The sequence below is a fragment of the Gracilinanus agilis genome, chromosome 5 (assembly GCF_016433145.1).
Source record: "Gracilinanus agilis isolate LMUSP501 chromosome 5, AgileGrace, whole genome shotgun sequence".
In the NCBI taxonomy this organism is placed as follows: Eukaryota; Metazoa; Chordata; class Mammalia; order Didelphimorphia; family Didelphidae; genus Gracilinanus; species Gracilinanus agilis.
Window position 1 is genome coordinate 214,804,342 of NC_058134.1, and position 17,927 is coordinate 214,822,268.

General features: G+C 40.7%; 1 protein-coding gene across 1 annotated transcript in view; it reads left to right on the forward strand.

Annotated features, from left to right (window-relative positions):
* Positions 1-1,777: 1,777 nt before the first annotated feature.
* Positions 1,778-17,927, forward strand: part of ENTHD1 (ENTH domain containing 1) — a 132,988-nt gene continuing 116,838 nt past the window's right edge. Inside the window, exons 1-2 of the mRNA XM_044679787.1 lie at positions 1,778-1,813; positions 6,331-6,844. Coding sequence (XP_044535722.1) covers positions 1,778-1,813; positions 6,331-6,844 — 550 coding nt within the window. The remainder of the gene's footprint in view (positions 1,814-6,330; positions 6,845-17,927) is intronic.

Here is a 17,927-nt window from a genome sequence, read left to right on the forward strand (position 1 = left end):
AGGACATGATCATCCCTCATTGGGACCTTGAGGCTATCAGTGGTGACTCCCTACTCCTCCCATCAAAGGTGACTTTCTTCCCTTTCTCTGTTTTCTCCCTCTTTTTCCTTTCTGTTTTTCTCTAGTCCCATTTCAGAGAATCATAGATCCTTATAGTTAGAAGGAATTTTAAGAGGTCCCTTCACATTCAGCCTTAGACAAGAGGGGGACCCATCATTGCAGGTCTGTCAAGCAGAGACTACCAATCACATATTGGGTAGGTCACAGGAGAATCATAGGATCACACATTTAAAATTGGAAGGGGTCTCTGAGATCATCTAGTCCAATGCCATTATTTTTATGGTGTGAGGAAATTGAGGCCAAGGAACTTGCCCAATGTCTCACAGGTCAGGAATCATGGGGGCAAAGATCCTGACTGGAAGGGAGCCTCAGAGATCATTTGGTCCAAACTTTCTTTTACAGATTAGGAAACTGAGGCTGAGGGAGATTCAGTGACTTGCCCAAGGTCTCACAGGTCAGGAATCATGGGGGCAAAAATTCTGGCTGGAAGGGAGCCTCAGAGGCCATTTAATTAAATTTTCTTTCTCCTGAGGGAGGTCCAGCTTAACCCCAACCTTCTGCAGGAAGCCTCCATCTGCTAATGTCTCCTGCTCTAAGGCCACCTCCAACAACTTTAGATTTGTCTTCTAAGCACTAAGTCACGGAAGTCCTCCATCAGAAATTGGGGTTCTTGTGTTTGCTTCCAATCCCCAGGGGTCAGGTGGGAAGAATGGATTAGTTGATGCTTGTTGATCGATTAAATGACTTGGATAGTAAGCATTCCGGGATGCCAGGCAGCACGTGTTTCTAGAGGGCTGAAACCTTTAGAATCTCGGGGGTGGAGCTGAGAATAGGAGGCGGGGCTTAGTGAAGCCACACCTTCTCCTGGAGCCCGCTGAGGGGAGGAGCAAATACTCCTCCTGATGACGTAGGGAAAGGTGGGCGGGCAGCAGCTGCTATGCTCTGTTCTGATTGGAGGATGGCAAGGAGCCCTGGGCTTGAGAGGCAACTGTTTGAATTTGGGCGGGAACGGGCCGCCAACGGCTGAGGCCCTGGCGCTTCATCAGGTAACTGGGCCTGCTAGTCTAGGGGAGCTTCTGGGGGTGCTGAGCCACGTCAGAGAGACTCTGCATTAGGTGGGGGCGAGGGAGGGGGCACGAAACGGTCCCAGTTTCCCCGTCTGTTGAAAGAGCAGGCGAGGGTTCCGAGATCTCCAAGCGCTCCCTAGGCTGTGCTCTGAGGGTCGGGGTTAGCCTTGATTCTAAGGAGGAGCCTCCTCTCCGCTCTCTACTTCACGAAGAGGAGGAAATGAACTTTCTGTCACTGGAGGCAGCCAGTTTTGTGCAATCTCTCCCGTGGGTCGAGCCTGGTACACAGCAGGTGCCTAATAAAGGCTCCTGCCTCCCTAACGAGTCTTTCTCATTAAGAGCTTTCATGGCCTTACTTGGCTCTTGCCACTGCCGGCCCCTCCTGGCCCTCCCCTGGACGAAATGGCCTCAGGCCTCTATGGAGACTGATTACATCCATCGCCATGGAAACAGGATGCGCTAGGGCCCCGGGGCGGGTCCTAGAGCACCCGGATGTGGTGAGGACCTGGCCACCCTGCTTCTTGGCCATTAGCCCCCAGGAGCTCTGTCCGGACTTGGGCCTAGGACCTGTGGATTGGATAGTGCAGCAGTGGGGAGCGCGGAGGTTGGGGTGTTGGGAAAGACTTCGAGCAAGAGGAAGGGCTTCTGCCATGCCCAAAAGAAGAGGTGCCATGAGTTCCACCATGGTGGGTGCCCAGCGTAAAGTTATTAGGAGATGGGTGCCAGGACAGAGAGGCCAGCTCGGCTTCAATAGGGGAGTTGGGTGGCTCAGTGGATTGAGAACCAAGCTTAGAGATGGGAGACCTTGGGTTAAAATTTGTCCCAGACACTTCCAAGCTGTGGGACCCCTGGATAAGTCACTTAACCCCCATTGCCTCACCTTTCCCGTTCTTCTGCCTTGGAACCAAAGGCAGAATCAAAGACAGATGGTCATGGTTTAAAAAAAAAAAAAGTTGACAGGGACAGGTAGATGGTGCAGTGGATAGAGTGGCAGGCCTGGAAACTGGAGATTTTGGTTCAAATCTGGCCCCAGATCTTCCTAGCTGTGGGACCCTGGGCAAATCACTTAATCCCCATTTCCTAGCCCTTACTGCTCTTCTGCCTCAGAATTGCTTTTAAGACAGAAGGTAGGGGTTAAAAAAAAGAAGAAGAACCTAAGCAGAAGCACTGGCATTTGATTCTAGAAGCAATAGGAAGATCCCTGGAAGATGCTTGAATAGGGAGGGGAATGACCTGGTTAGGTTTGTGCTTAAGGAAAATTATTTTAGCAGCAGGGTATGGGATGGACTGGAGTAAGGAGAGGCTTGAGGCAGGGAGACTGGTTAGGAGATTGTTAAAAGTAATAAAGGTGAGAGGTAGGTGATAAGAGTCTCAAGCACACAGCACTTAATTTCTCTGCATGTCAGTTTCCTTCTTTAAAAATGAAATAAAGCTGTTTTGTGGATTTTGGTGGTGGTTCAGGGTTAGAGTCTGCCATGGAAAGGGATTGGAAAAATAACAGACAGATGTAAAATTGAATTGGTTAGGGGCAGCTCAGTGGATAGAGAGCCAAGCTTGGAGACAGGAGAGAGGTCCTGGATTCAAATTTAGCCTCAGATACTTCCAGCTGTGTGATTCTGGGCAAGACACTTTACCCCAAATGCCTAACTCTTACCGCTCTTCTGCCTTGGAAGGATTAAAAAAAAAATAGAATTGGTTAATTCTAGTGTCAGGATTAGAAAGGGAAGCATGAAGACAGAGCCCTGGTGATGACCTGGATGAAGCTGAAGGCTGTGTACTGGAGGTTACAGGGAGGATGAGAGAAAGTGTAGGAGGGAGAAGTGGAATGATAGAAAGTTGAGGTTGGAGACAGGAATTTCAGAATTCTTGATCATGAAGCTAGAATACTTATGGTTGAGAATTCCTACTGATTTTACAATACATTTGTTTAAATGAATATTCATTGAGAAGGGTCACAAAGGAACATTTGCAGGACTTGGAGTCAGGGCCTTGAAGTTTGAATCCTGCTTCCTTTATTCCTTATCACCTTTATAATAAAATATTCTCAGTTTCCTGATTTTTAAAATGAAAGCATCCAGCTAAATGCTTTGTCATGTCCCTTCACACTTTAAATCCATGATCCTCTGGTTCAAAATAGGCCTATTCAGAAGTCAATTTAGTGGGGCAGCTAGATAGCACAGTAGATGGAGTGCCAGCTCTGGAGTGAGGGGGACTTGGATTCAAATCTCGGACACTTCCTAGCCATGTGCCGTAGGCAAATCCCTTAACCCACTTTGCCTAGCTCTTGCCACTCTTCTGTCTTAGAATTCATATTAAGAAAGAAGATAAGGGTTTAAAAAAAAGTCAATTTAGTGTCACAAAACATACTCATGATGACAAGGTTTTTCCCATCATCTTTTATGGAATAGTAAATCGAAGGACATTATAGGAATAGAGCTGCCTGATAATTGAAGTCTGAGGTGGAAAAAAATCCCTCCCTGGGGTGTTAATCTTGTCTCAAATGTCAAACTATTACAATGTCAAGGCTGTTTGGTCATATTATAAATCGAGCAGCTCAATGTGGACAGAGTCCCATGATACATAATAAACCCAAATGTCATCTACAACTTGCACAGATTAAATGAACTCTAGTTAGGGCCTGAGAAGATGAGAAGAGACCAGTGATTGAATGAATGAGGAACAACGGGAAATTTACTTACCCTTTGTTTAAGTTCCCCCCCTGGTGAACAGAGAATATGATTTTACTTGATCAGATTTGCTTGGTTGGTGGTTCTCCCTCTGCTTCAGGATTGCATTGAATTTTATCTGTGTGGTAGCTACTGCCTTGTGTCAAATACAGTGAAACAAAGACAAGTATCCCAGTGTTGCTGATTGAAGTGTTTTGTGTGTGCGTGTGGTAGGAAGTTCACTTAAGAAAACACGTCTGAGTATGTGTATGCTAGGATGTAGGGAACAGCTCCAAAGGGCAGGATTGTGCCACGGAAATGCAGATAGGTGGTTATCCAAACAAGAAAGCCGAGCTAGTGAGTGAGCTGAACGTTCTGATGCCAGCTGCTGCCCTCCAGCAGGTTATGAGTCAAACAGGGTTTTTTAATAGACTTTTGAAGAAACCGATCAATATTTGCTGTTATCGCCAATGTCACAGTGCATCTCTGCATCAAGTGAGATTTGGAAGAGAGAAAAAAAGACAATGGGAAAAGAAAACCTTCATGATTGAAAATTTTAATAGCTTATTGAAACCCATTATAAATCAGGTTTTTCACTGCAGGAATGAGAGATAAAAAATGCCTCTTTTTGAAGTGCAAACAAGAGAGAAAAGCTGAGATGTAAAAATGGAGAGCCAGGCCTTCCCCATGAAGACCCCTTGTTCTTTTCTGTTTCCTAGGAGTGGTGATAGTCTCCTTGAGAGATCTTAATTAAACAAATACATTTTCCATCTTGCTTATTTGAGGGTGTGCATACTTTGATAAGAAAGGTTAATCATCCCTCTGTTTTTCTTGGTCTCTCTGTCTCTCCAGAAGAGGTACCAGATTTGGTGGTTTTGCTTCACCTTCCATCTTTCTGAACTTACACATTAATCAATCCAGCCCAAGTTGGGGTCAGAAAGAACAATAAGAGGAATCTGAATGGAGAATACAAACACAGCCAATGTGAATTCTAATTTTAATGTTTTTCCTTTTGCTGTATACAGTTTTACTTTTAAAATCTGATTATAGATTGTTTTGACTTTACTGGGCCTGGGTGCTTGTCAGGGCCTGAAATCAATTTGATACACTATCTTGGCAGCCTTCAGTGGTGGCTCACTAGGGAAATTGCAAACTGATTGACCCATCCTAATGGAAACTAATGAAAAGTAGGGAGGGAGTGGGGCAATTTCATAAAGCTGTGAACTGACAATTCACAGGCCTCACTGAAAGTTTGGGAAGGGATCTATCTTTTATGTCTTTGATGTTTGAACCTAAATGTGCCTCCTGTTGGGTGGGTAGACTGTGAAACCTGACAGTCACAGACCTATCACTTCAGAGTGGCTGCTGTGGCTTCAGTTTGTTAGGGAAATTCTTATGTTCTCCATTGGCTCCCTCTTCTTTTCTTGCAGTTGAGGAAAACAGAATTAGGTTCTCCACTGGACTGCACCAGATCTCCTTTGGGTTGAGAAATAACACAAGCCAGTGAGGGACAGCTTTTTGCTCCTGCAGCCACTTTTCCTCCTTCCCAAGTGAAGTCACCACAGTCATGTAAATGAAGATTTAAAAAAAAAAACAAAACAACAAACTAACCAACTTGAAATGGAATGATGTGTCATTGCAGTGACCAACTTGGTCCCAATTAAGAGATGATAAAATATACTTCCCTTAAACCCTTGCCAATTTCTGTCTTAGAACTATTCTAAGACAGAAGACTGATATGGGCTAGGCAATGGGGGTTAAGTTACAGCTAGGAAGTGTCTGAAGCCATATTTGAACCCAGGATCTCCCATCTGTAGGCCTGGCTCTCTATCCACCGAGTCACCTAGCTGCCTACTCCTCCTTTAGAGAAGTGGAAGTCGGTTGGTGTGGAACATGACATATGCTAGCAGTCTTGGTTGATGCGATTGTTGGTTTTACTGAATAGTTTGGGCTTTTTTTCTTCCTTTTATTATTTATTAAGAGGTATACTGTCCAGGGAGGTGGAGAAGGTTATATTTGGAAATGAAGATAATATAAAAACAAAGATATCAATAAAAATAAAAATAAAATGAGAAATATCTGAATTGTGATGTGATCTGAATGTTGCAGGGTCTACAGTTACATAAACACAGGTCACCTGGCCCAATTCAGCCCTTGTGTTTTGGTTGTCTTAACTGGCCCAAGTATTTCTCTAAGGTTGAAATGTTTTCAGCATAAATCACCAGCTCCATTTTCTTACTCTAGTCTTTGTCCACTTGGTGGAATGTTCAATTAATCCTCTTGCTTTTGGTTTAGTCACCCCACCCACTTCCATACATAAAGGTTGCTTGGGCCTGCCTGTAAACACACTCGGGACGAGAGAGACTTCCTGTATTTTATTAAATACCATTTGCATAGCCTGTCCCCATCCTCATTCTGTCTGAGGCAGAAAAATGACTGAAAATAGAAACTGAACTTAGATTTCACATGCTGCCTGAATCTTCTACAAATACAGTTTTAAAATGCATAAGTAACATTTTCTATTCTTTTCTTTGCAGGAACTTGATAACTTAGCAAGATGGAAAATGATAAGTTGCTTTTGGGGGCAGCAAAGCAGGAAACCCATTAGCTGTCAAGAGCTCTGTAGAGCAGCCATACAAACCACTACTCCCCCTTCTTCCTCTTCCTCCCCCTTCCCCTGCCCCTCCATTTTGGTCTCATCCATGGCACTCAGGAGGCAAGTGAAAAACTTTGTGAAAAATTACTCAGAGGCAGAAGTCAAAGTCCGGGAAGCAACTTCTAATGACCCTTGGGGTCCTTCGAGTTCTTTGATGTTAGATATCAGTGACCTGACCTTCAATACAGTTTCTCTCTCTGAAATTATGAGTATGCTATGGCAGAGACTAAATGACCATGGGAAGAATTGGCGCCATGTGTACAAGTCCCTCACCCTCATGGATTATCTGATCAAGAATGGATCTAAAAAAGTCATTCAGCTTTGCCGAGAGGGCTTCTTTAACATTCAGACATTAAAAGATTTTCATCACATAGATGAAGCTGGAAAAGACCAAGGTAACAGTTAAAGCTGATGTGACCTACTGACATCAATGATAAGGGTTTTGGCGGGATAAGTTGAATTAGGAACCATGGGAAAATGGTTGCTTACAATGTCTTTCTTCTAGGAGAGATAGACTTGCCACTTTGATTATTTGTGCTGAGTCCTTAACAGATCAATAACTTTTCTTCAAATGGAGATATATGAAGAGGCAATTAGCTTTCTGATGCTTATACAGAGTCCAAAGAAAATGACTAGAGTGGGAGTCGTTGTGAGGAAGAAGGAGAACCTGTAGGTAGCACATAGAATTTTTTTTGGCATAATAAAATAAGTCTCAGCTGGATGAATACTCATACTTTCTTCTTACTATGACAGAAAGCTAATTTGGTAATAAAAGGGAGACGGTGTTTCCATGGACTCTAGATAGTTTCCAGATGAAAGCAGGATCTCTATGTATGACTAACAAGGGCAGGTTATAATAATACAAATGACAAATGAGGAAGGTCTGGGAAGAACGTCCACATACAAAACAGTCTTAGGGTCTGTAGGATGCTGAGTTGGCACCATAGTGCACAGAAAGAACCTGACACTTACAGGGATGAAGTGGTGGCCTGCATTCCAAAGATAATTGGCATTTAAAATGATGGTGCTGAGCCCTCACGGCAAGGCTTCGTTCTCTTTGGAATCATGAAAGAAAAGTTATATATATCATGGTTAGTATAATAACGGCACAAACTTATATAGTACATTAAAGTATACAATGAAAGCTCTTTTCTCACAACAACCATGTGTGACTATTATCCCCATTTTATAGATAAAAAAATGGAATCACAGAGAGCTAAAATGATTTGCTCAGGGACACACAGCTACTAAGTGTCAGTCAGGACTAGTCCAGACTCTATAGGACTGGTGTAGAGAATTTATTTTTTAAACCCTTACCTTCTGTCTTAGAATCAATACTAAGTATCTGTTCCAAGGCAGAAAAGCTATAAGGACTAATCAGTTGAGGTGAAATGACTTGTCCAATGTCACACAAGCTAGGAAATATTTGAAACTAGATTTGAACTCAGGACTTTCCATTCTCTAGGTCTGGATCTCCATTGAGCCACCTAGCCACCCCAAGAATTTTTTAAAAATCCTTATTATTTGGTAATTTGTAATCTACATATGGCTTATATACCAGGTCAATGTTAGGAAGGATTCTATTAATCAGAATACTCTTTTCCTTGGCCATATAGAATAGTAGTTTGCTGAAATATAGTCCTGAATAATCTAGAACTGCAATGAACCTTGTTGTTGCTGTTGTTGTTTTTTATCATTCCTGAATATTTGCTCAACCTCAGCATTTAAATTCAACAGTGTTAACTAATAGCTCATAAAGCCATTTGTCGGGCAGTTAAAGTTCTTGGGAATAGAGGGTTTTCATTTCTCAATTTCTTGAAAAACAATATAAACAAGTTTCATTTAAGCGGGTAATTATAACAATCTTGATTGACTGTCACACTAGAGCAAGATTTGAAAAAAAATATTTCTCAGTACAATAAATCATTTATAGACAAATATTTTACATTATAGCATTCAAGAAAAAAACAACACCAAAACCCAAAATAGTCTTGTCTGGATCTAAGCAACACCCAGGACCTAGGCTAGAATTACCAATTGAGCTATTCAGTAACAATGCAGTCTCCATAGACTAGATTATTTTAGATTGTAGGACGATTTGAAGGATGATCCAGGACTTTGGTTTGTATTTATTGGGGAGAATATTTCACTGTAATTGTTTCTCAGTATTCCTCCATTCTAGAAGTTACCCCAAAAAAGCCATTGGGGGCCAAGCTTAGGGAGGGCATTTCCCTCTAGATCAGTGATTCCCAAAGTGGGTGCTACTGCCCCCTGGTGGGTGCTGCAGTGATCCAGAGGAAGTGATGATGACCACACTTTTTTTTGTATTACATTCTACTCCGAGTTCAATGAATAGTTTCATAATTTCCAGGGGGAAAAGTAATATATTTTTTATGGAAAGGAGGTGGTAGGCCAAAAAAGTTTGGGAACCACTGCTCTAGATTATCCTTTTCATTCTGATGCAGACTGGTTCTGACTGAGATCCAGATGACTCTGACCCCCATCCTTATAAGAAGTAAATGAAGGCGTTCAGTTTTTATGGTGTATTCTGAACACTTGTCCAATAAGGGATGGACCAAGTTGGGGTACTAAGTGTGATAGCTTATTTAGCTAAGAAGCTACAGATTGAAGGAAGCCATGGTGATGGAGCATTCTCTTCTGTTCTGTTCCTTGTAGATCACGGGTGAGTCTTAATGATAGGTAGGCTGAAGAAAGCCTACAAGACCAATACTTGTACTCTGCTTTCTAAGCCAGAAAATGACAAGGCAGCAGTGTCCACAGGGACTTCACTGCTGGTCTTGAGATAAATGAGTAAAATAAAGGCAACTTCCCTACTCTGTGAGGTGAAGACTTGAGGTCAAAGAAAGAATTCTATCCCATGGATCTCGGGCATCCTTGTTGCTTTTCGAGCACCCTTTCTGTATTGTTCTATGGGATTTTGTATGAAGCCCCAAAAGAATTGATACAATGTGGAGAGAACACAGCCCTTTTCTTAAGGAGTTTACAGGTTAACAGAGAGACAGGGCCAGGGCTGGGACTGGGCCTGTGATTTCATAGGTATAGGGAACTTCCAGATAAGAAAGTGTAACGTTTCAATGTATATACATTTCTAGGCATATATACATATGTGTGTATGTATGCATTGTCTATATTTGCATTATAAATATCTGGGTAAGCATCCTAACACATTTTTACCCATGTACAAATATACTTGTACAGTATATGTAAAATGTTAAAGAATATGCGAATGTTAAAGACTTCCTCAGAAGGACGTGGAAACCCCTAGCTTTGAGGAACATGAAAGCAAACACAGGTACACTCTACCATTTCATCAGCCTCTATAAATATTATTTTAATATATTAACCTATGCAACCACAGATGAATAGGCAACATGGTGCAATGGAATTAACAGTGAGTTTAAAGTCTGAAGATGAGGGTTCAAATTTTGGCTTAACTACTTTCTACATGTGTGACCAGAGCCTTCTTGTTTCTGGGTCTCAGTTTGTTCATCTTTAAAATGGAGGGGTTGAACTAGGTGGCCTCTGAGGGCCTTTCCTTCTCTAAATCTATGACACTATAACCAATGATCCTGTGAATTGCCCAATGAATATATGAACAGACCCTTTAAGGATCATTGATCAACATTTTGCTGTTGATCAAAACTGATACCCATTATTAAAAACATATGGGAGAATATAAAAATGATGGGTGTAGATTATACTTATTTGTGCCATGGAAATCTGGGAGGTGGTACAATTTGTTGTTGTGTTTTAGAGAAAGGAAGAGGTGTGTGTTTAGGAGACCATGTGAGCTGTGCTATATGCATACAAGACCTTTGAGAAGGCTGAGTGGAAGAGGGAGAAAAGGGAATATTGCTTGGCTGGACTGGAAAGTATGTGCAGGGGAGCCAGGAGAAAAGACATCCAGGAGCTAGCTGGTAGAAGGCCATGGAGTGGCTAGGGTTGGCATTTTTTTTTGTACAAAAATGTTAATTTTTTTAAACCTGTACTTTCCATCTCAGAATCAATACTGTGTATTCATTCCAAGGCAGAATAATAGTAAGGGCTAGGCAATAGGGGTTAAATGACTTATCTAGGGTCATACAGCTAGGAAGTTTCTGAGGCCAGATTTGAACCTAGGACCTCCCATCTCTAGGCCTGGATCTCAATCCATTGAGCTATCCATCTGCCCTTTGTGCAAAAAGTTATTGATAGAGACTTGAGGAGGAGAATGGATATGATTGAAATGACACTCAATGATTTGCTGCTAGTTCAGAAGGTAAGTCACAGAAGGTGAAAACCACCACAATAATGAGAAATATGTAATCATCTGAGTAAGTTAAGACCGGAGTTTTTACTTGGATAAGATCATTGCAGAGAGAACAGAGAAGAATGAACTTTTAGGCAAAAAATTGGTATGATGTGGCAGTCAGAAGAGCTAATGTGATCTTGGGCTTCCCTAAAAGGGACATATGTAGTTTACCAGAATAGAAAGGAGATGGTCTTCTGCTCTTTTTTAGACATCATCCAGGGTACTGTTTTCACTTCTGGGCACCATGGCAGAAGGTCTTGGGGAGGTTTAGTCTTGAGAAGACTCAGGAAGTCATAATAATAGCTACCTTCAATTGTTTGAAGAACTCTCTATTGAAGGAGAAATTAGACTTGATCTATTTGACTTCAGAGTGCAGAAAGAAACAGTGGAAGGAAGTAGCAATGAGGCTAATTTAGACTTCAAGATGTCCTTCAGAAGTGGAATGGGCTACAGTGAGAAGTAGGGGTTTTCGGCTCCTTGGAGGTCTTTAGGTAGAGGCTGGAAATCTACTGGTTGGTTATGAGTAGAGTGGATGGCCACTGAAATCTCTTCAACTGTTAAATACTGTGATTCTGTGAGTCTCATTTGACTAACCTCATGCCATTCTGTTCGCTCTCTCTGGTCCCAATGGCAGTAACTAAAAGTAAGATTCATCCACTTGCCTTAGGTATGTCTACCTAGCATGGAGCCTTCAGTACATGGCACAGTGCCCTTGGGTCCTCCCATGATGCTCAGCCCCAAGCTAGTGCTCAGTTGATGTGTGATGAATGGAATCATTGACTTCTCACACCCTAATTTCTTTCCTTCATCTTTTCTGTCACTTCACGACACCAGTTCCAGGGCTTATTACATGTGAGACAGCCTCCAAAGAGTTGTTGGCTTCTAAGATTAACACAATTCTTCTCCCCAGATCCTCAAAGATGAATGGATAAATGGAATAGCTCATCTAGTTGCTGATATCATTCTCTAATTTTCTTCCCACATATCTATCACAGCTTTATATTGCTATAATTGCAGAAGAGAAAGCTGGGTTAGGGTTTGTGCCTGTGAAACTATTATAAAATAATTACAAAATAGTTTAAATATTGGGGTAACAGAAGTCAGGGACAAGCATGGTGTAGTAGAAAGAATGCTAAATGTAGAGTCCAAGGACCTGGATTTGAACCTTGGTTCTGCCACGTACCAGCTCTAGGACTATAGGCAAGTTAACTTAAGCTCTCTAGAATTCAGTTTCCAGCTGTGTAAAATGAGGAACCTGAACTAAATGGTCTCTGAGATTCCCTCTGGCTCTAGAACTCTGATCCTATGATCCTGAGGTGGGTGATGGGATGGAAAAGGAAAGGGATCAGGTAGGACTTGAGCAATCAATGAGTAAAAACCTGGTTGGAATTTATGAGAAAGATGGGGAGGAAGAGAAGATGAGGAGAAAAAGGAGAGGAATAATTACATCCTGGTACTCTATACCAGATATGCACACATTTGATACAATTAATACAAATAGCTTTATGCTCAGATATTTTTAGCAGTCATAGCAATAGCCTTGCCTTTAATGAAATGATGAACCATTTAGATGTCAGAATTGATGGTTGAATAATTTTTTTCCCATTTTCCTGCTAAGAAATTTTCTTTCTTAGGAAGATTTAAATAATTGATCCTTTAAAAACATTTTAAGAACATTTCATTGTAATATCAGAATGAATTTAATTAAAATTGTCCAAAAATACCTGTCAAGCCTGAAATCCCATTATGTCACCAAAATGATTCCATTCTTAATTAGAGGTAGCACTAATTACATAGTATATAGTATTTTTCATTGAGTTGATTTAAATTATAAGAAATGAATTGGGGATTATGGCTTCAGATATAAAGTTTATTCTCAATGAATTAATTCATAAAATTATGGTTAATTTTGCTGAAATAGATTATTGTCATCATTTTTAGCAAGAATACTAGTTCATTGAAAGGAAAGCAAGGAGAAAAAAGCCTATTTTAAGAAGCCGAAACTGAAATATAGATTTAAGTTAGAAATCAAATTGTCTCATAACTAGGATTGTGTATTGATGGATGACATTATTAGTATCTTGACTTTGAGAATTTACCATTGTGTATCCAAACTGGTAAGGCTTTGGGGGTACTTACTTTCATAGTCGCAACAACTTCCAGATTGGCTACCTTTATACTTAAAAAAAAATTCTTACTTTAGAATTTTAGTCTTAGTCTTACCTCACTCTTAGAATCAATATCAAGTATTGGTTCCAATGCAGAAGAGTAGTAAGATCTAGGCAGTTGGGGTTAAGTAATTTGCCCAGAATTACCCAGCTAGGAAATGTCTAAGGCTAGACTTGAACCCAGGACCTCCTGTCTGCAGGCCTGGCTATCTACTGAGCCACCTCCCCATACCATATTTTTACTCTCAATATTTTAATTTTGTGACTCATTTTGAATTTGGCATGTATTACAACAATACTTTGAGTATTGTTATAAATATACTAAGTATTATGACTAGTATTTTCTTAGAAAATGCTGTGTAAATCTTAAGGCACTGTATAAATATAAATTATTATTATTATTATTATTATGACCATTCATGCAGAAAATGAAATGACTAAGACAGTCAATTTATGTTTGTATCCAGGGCCAGTCTTATGATTAAGCACAGCTGGTGGCTGCTTATTTTTCACAATTTAAAGGACTCAGAAAAGGTACTCTCGTTCCCCCTCAGCATACCTGTCTTTCTCAGGAAAGGAAGACCTCCAGTTTATGACAAAATTCAACAGAATTTTCAGTGGGTAGAAAATCATTTAATAGAATTCAGTGTCTTATCAGTCACTTAGGAATGTCTTTCCTACATGGCCATGCCTATCAACGTTCTATGTAACTTTCAAAGTTCACATGAAAAGGCAGCCCTCCATGGAACCTTTGCTAACTACTCTACTCAAAAATGATTCTTCCTTCCGATGTGTTCCTGGTATGTTATTTGTACTACTTATATAGCCCTCATTGCTTATTGCCATGTGTTATCATTTTCTTCATGAAGGGAGCTTTGCCATTTCTTGCAAGCAGTCCAGCCTTCTATTCTTGTTCAATTTGGGCTTAACTTTGATCATTTATACTTTCTGCGTATACTAGCTATCTATATACATACATACATACATACATACATATATACATACATATTTTTGTTGCTGAGTCATTTCTAGGTTGTTGAGTCGTTTCAATCATGTCAACTCTTTATGGACCCATTTGGGGTTTTCTTGGCAGAGATCCTGGAGCAGTTTTGCTAGTTCCTTCTTTAGCTCATTTTACAGTGAGGAAACTGAGGTAAACAGGGTTAAGTGACTTGCCTGGGGATATACTTCTATTAAGTATCTGAGGCTAGATTTGAATTCAGGTCTTCCTGACTCCAGTTCTGGCATTCTCTCTCCTACACCACCTAACTACCCTTTGTAGGTTCTTAGTAGATACTTACTGACTGACTGATTACTATGATGCCATAAAGACTGAGTAGGCATTGAACAAATATTTATTGGATTAATGAATCTCAACCTTAATGTGTTCATAAGTTCATTTAACTTCTATATTATTTTATTTGTATTCCATTTTTTATATTTTAGTTCTTTGATGGATCTTTTATCTTGTCCACTAGTGCAGATTGTGACTCATCCAGGCCTCCTCATACAGTAATCATATGCTTTCCAAAGTGTTCTGTACCAGTTCTACCCAATGCCGCCTCCTGCTTCTTAGCTGCCAGAATCATCTTCCTCTATCAAAGGTCTGTTCACATTATTTCCCTTCTCAAAAATCTTCATTGATTCACTATTATCTCCAGGACACAATATACATTCAGCTCAATCTATAAAGTCCATCATCTGACTTAGGTCTCACTTTCTAAACTGAGTTCACACTTCCTGTCTTGGAATCTTGCCAAATTGGAATTCCTGCCAAACTGGCTTTAAATCCAGCATTCTGTTTCACCTCTGTGTCTTCCTTTGGTCTGTCCACTGTACCTGGAATATGCAGCCTCCTTTCACCTTCTGAGGGTTCTCAGCTTCCTTTAACCCTCCCAGGCTCCCCATATGTTAGTGCCCGTTACCTTCTCAGTCATTTTGTAATTTGCACCTCTTTGTTTGAGTGTATCCCACAGAAGGAAAGCTCCATAAAAGCATTGTCTGTCTTTCATTTCTCTTTTTCTCTTTTCAATGCTTTGCCTATAGCACATACTTAAAATTTTTCTTTTTCCATGGTTACATGATTCTTGTTGACTCCCTCCTCTCTCCTGGAACTGACAAACAATTCTACTGGGTTATATATGTATTATCACTCAAAACCCATTTCCATATTATTCATTTTTATAATAGAGAAATCTTTTAAAACCAAAACCCCAAATCCTATACCCATACACATAAATGATAGATCAAATGTTTCCTTCTGGATTTCTACTCCCATAGTTCTTTCTCACAATGTGGATAGCATTCCTTTTTGTAAGTCCCTGGGTATTGTCCTGGATCATTGCATTGCTACTCGTAGCAAAGTTGATTACTTTTGATTGTTCCACAATATTTAACTTTCTATATTCAAAGTTCTCCTGGTTCTGCTCATTTCACTCCACCTCAGTTCGTGGAGGTCTTTCCAGCTCATATGGAAATCATCCCGTCCATCATTTCCTTACAGCACAATAGTATTCCATCATCATCATATACCACAATTTGTTCGGCCATTTCCCAATCGAGGGACACTCTCATTTTCCAATTTTTTGCCACCACAAAAGCACAGCTATAAATATTTTTGTATAAACAGACACTTTTCCATCTTTTTGAAAATCTCTTTGGGATACCTAGTAGTGATATTGCTAGATCAAATGGCAGGCATTCTTTTAAAGCCCTTTGGGCATAATTCCATATTGCCTTCCAGAATGGTTGGATCAATTCACAACTCCACCAGCAATGCATTAATGTCCCAGTTTTGCCACATGTCCTCTGACATTATTTTCCTTTACTGTCATATTGGCCAATCCATAGCAAACACTTTTTAAATGCTTTTGAATCGATTGCATCATATTGTAGTAGAGAGATGCTGATAGCCTCTGAAATTCTCTTCTCAATAGAACTTGAGCTCTGTTGGGCTCTGCTAGGCTCTGCTAAGCTAGAAAGGCTTTGAGGGCCATCTTGATAAGAGCTTGGGTCAGCTCTTAGAAGCCTGACTGAGCTCAGTTTGGAGAAGGTGGTGGAAGTGATGGTGACTGTAAAGGGAAAAGGATAGAGATAAGCAGATAAGAGTCTTATGATCACAACATTTCCTGTGAGGAGTGCAACAGAGATCATGGCTATATTCACTGTAAATAATCCTAACAGTTCACCTTATTTATTCCTTTGTGGTTGACAAAAGCCAGGTAGGTGGTACAGTAGATAGTGTGTAGGACTTGGAGTCAGGTTGGATGCACCTTAGTCATATGGCCCTATGTGGCTATTTGCCTTTTTGTGCCTCAGTTTCCTCAACTATAAAATGGAGATAATAACAACTCCCACTCCCCAGGGTAGTTGTGAGGATCAAAGGAGTTAACACCTTTCACTATCAAAGAAATGTTAGCTATCATCCTTTCCATTATTTCCTCATAACAAGGTAGGTAGATAGAATGAGAGGTAGATAGAATGAGAATAATTGTTTTCATTTTACAGATGAAGAAACTGAGGCTCACAAAGATTAAAGGACTTGCACACAGCTAGAAATGGAAGTCTGGGAATGACAGCTCAGGATTTCTCACTTGAGTAAAGTCAACAAACATTGAGTAAGGGCCTGTAATGTGCCTGGTATTGTGCTAAGCACTCAGGATATATAGAGACAGAAAACAGTTCCTGCCCTCAAGGAGCTCATAGTCTAATAAGTAAACCAACAAGCATAAGATAAGTACAAACAAAATCGAGATAGGTCAGCTCAGAGGGAAGACATGAGGATCTGGGACCACTGGGAAAGGCTTCTTGCAGATCTGTGACCTGCATGCAGGAACTAGAGAAGAGGAGGGAGAAAGTTCTCAGTCAATGAAAATGCCTGGAGACAAGGAGATAGGGCATCTTCTTCAAGGAGGCCAGAGTCACTGGATCACAGAGTATATCTAGGTGAGAAAGGTGGGAAAGTAGGGAAGGGCTAATTTAATTTATGAGAGGCTTTAAAAAGCAAATAGGATTTCATATTTGATCCTGGAGATAATAGGGAGTCACTAGTGATATGGTCAGACTGTGCTTAATGGTCAGATATGGTCAGACTATGCTTAAAAATATCAATTTGACAGCTGAGTGAAAAATAGATTAAAGTGACCAGAAATTTGAAGTAGTGAGACCAGCAGGCCATTGCAAGAGTCCAGGTGGGAAGTGATGAGGGCCTGTCTGAGAGGAGTGTCAGTGTCAGAGGAGAGAAATGAGTGTCTAGAGATTTTGTAAAGGATAGAAATGACAGAATTTGGCAACAGAAGGGATACGAGGTAGGTGAGAGAGTGAGGAGTTGAGGATGTCTGTGAGCCTGTATGAATAAGAGGATGGTGACACCTTCCAGAGTAACAGAGAAGTTAGGAAGAGGGGAGATAATGAATTTGATATTAGACATGTTGAGTTTAAGATGTTTATGGGAATACAGTTTTAAATGTCTAATAGGTAGTTGGAGATGTGAGACTAAAGGCTGGGAGAGAGGTTAAGGCTGAGGAAATAGAAATTAGTCATCTACACAGAAATGATAATTGAATCCATGGAGCTGAACTGATCCCCAAGTAAAATAGTATATAGAGAGAAGAGAAGAAGGCCCAGGAGAAAGCCTTGGGGAACGAACACCCACAGTTAACAGGTATGACTGGGATGAAGAAAGTGAAGGAAACTGAGAGGGAGAGGAGAAGAACTTGGAGAAAGGAGAGAATGGAGTATTATCAACGAGAAGACGGTGACTGACAATGCCAAAGGCTGTAGAGTCTTCCAGGAGGCTGAGAACTGAGAAAAGAGCATTTCCTTTGTCAATGAATGTCTTTGGAGGGAGCCTTTCAGTTGAATGATGAATTTGAAAGCCATATTGTAGAGTCTTAGAAAGAGATTGAAAGGGAAGGAAGTGGAAGTATCCATGATAGATGATCATTGCAGGGAGTTTGGCCACAAATGGGAGGAGATATATATGCTATAATGGCTAGT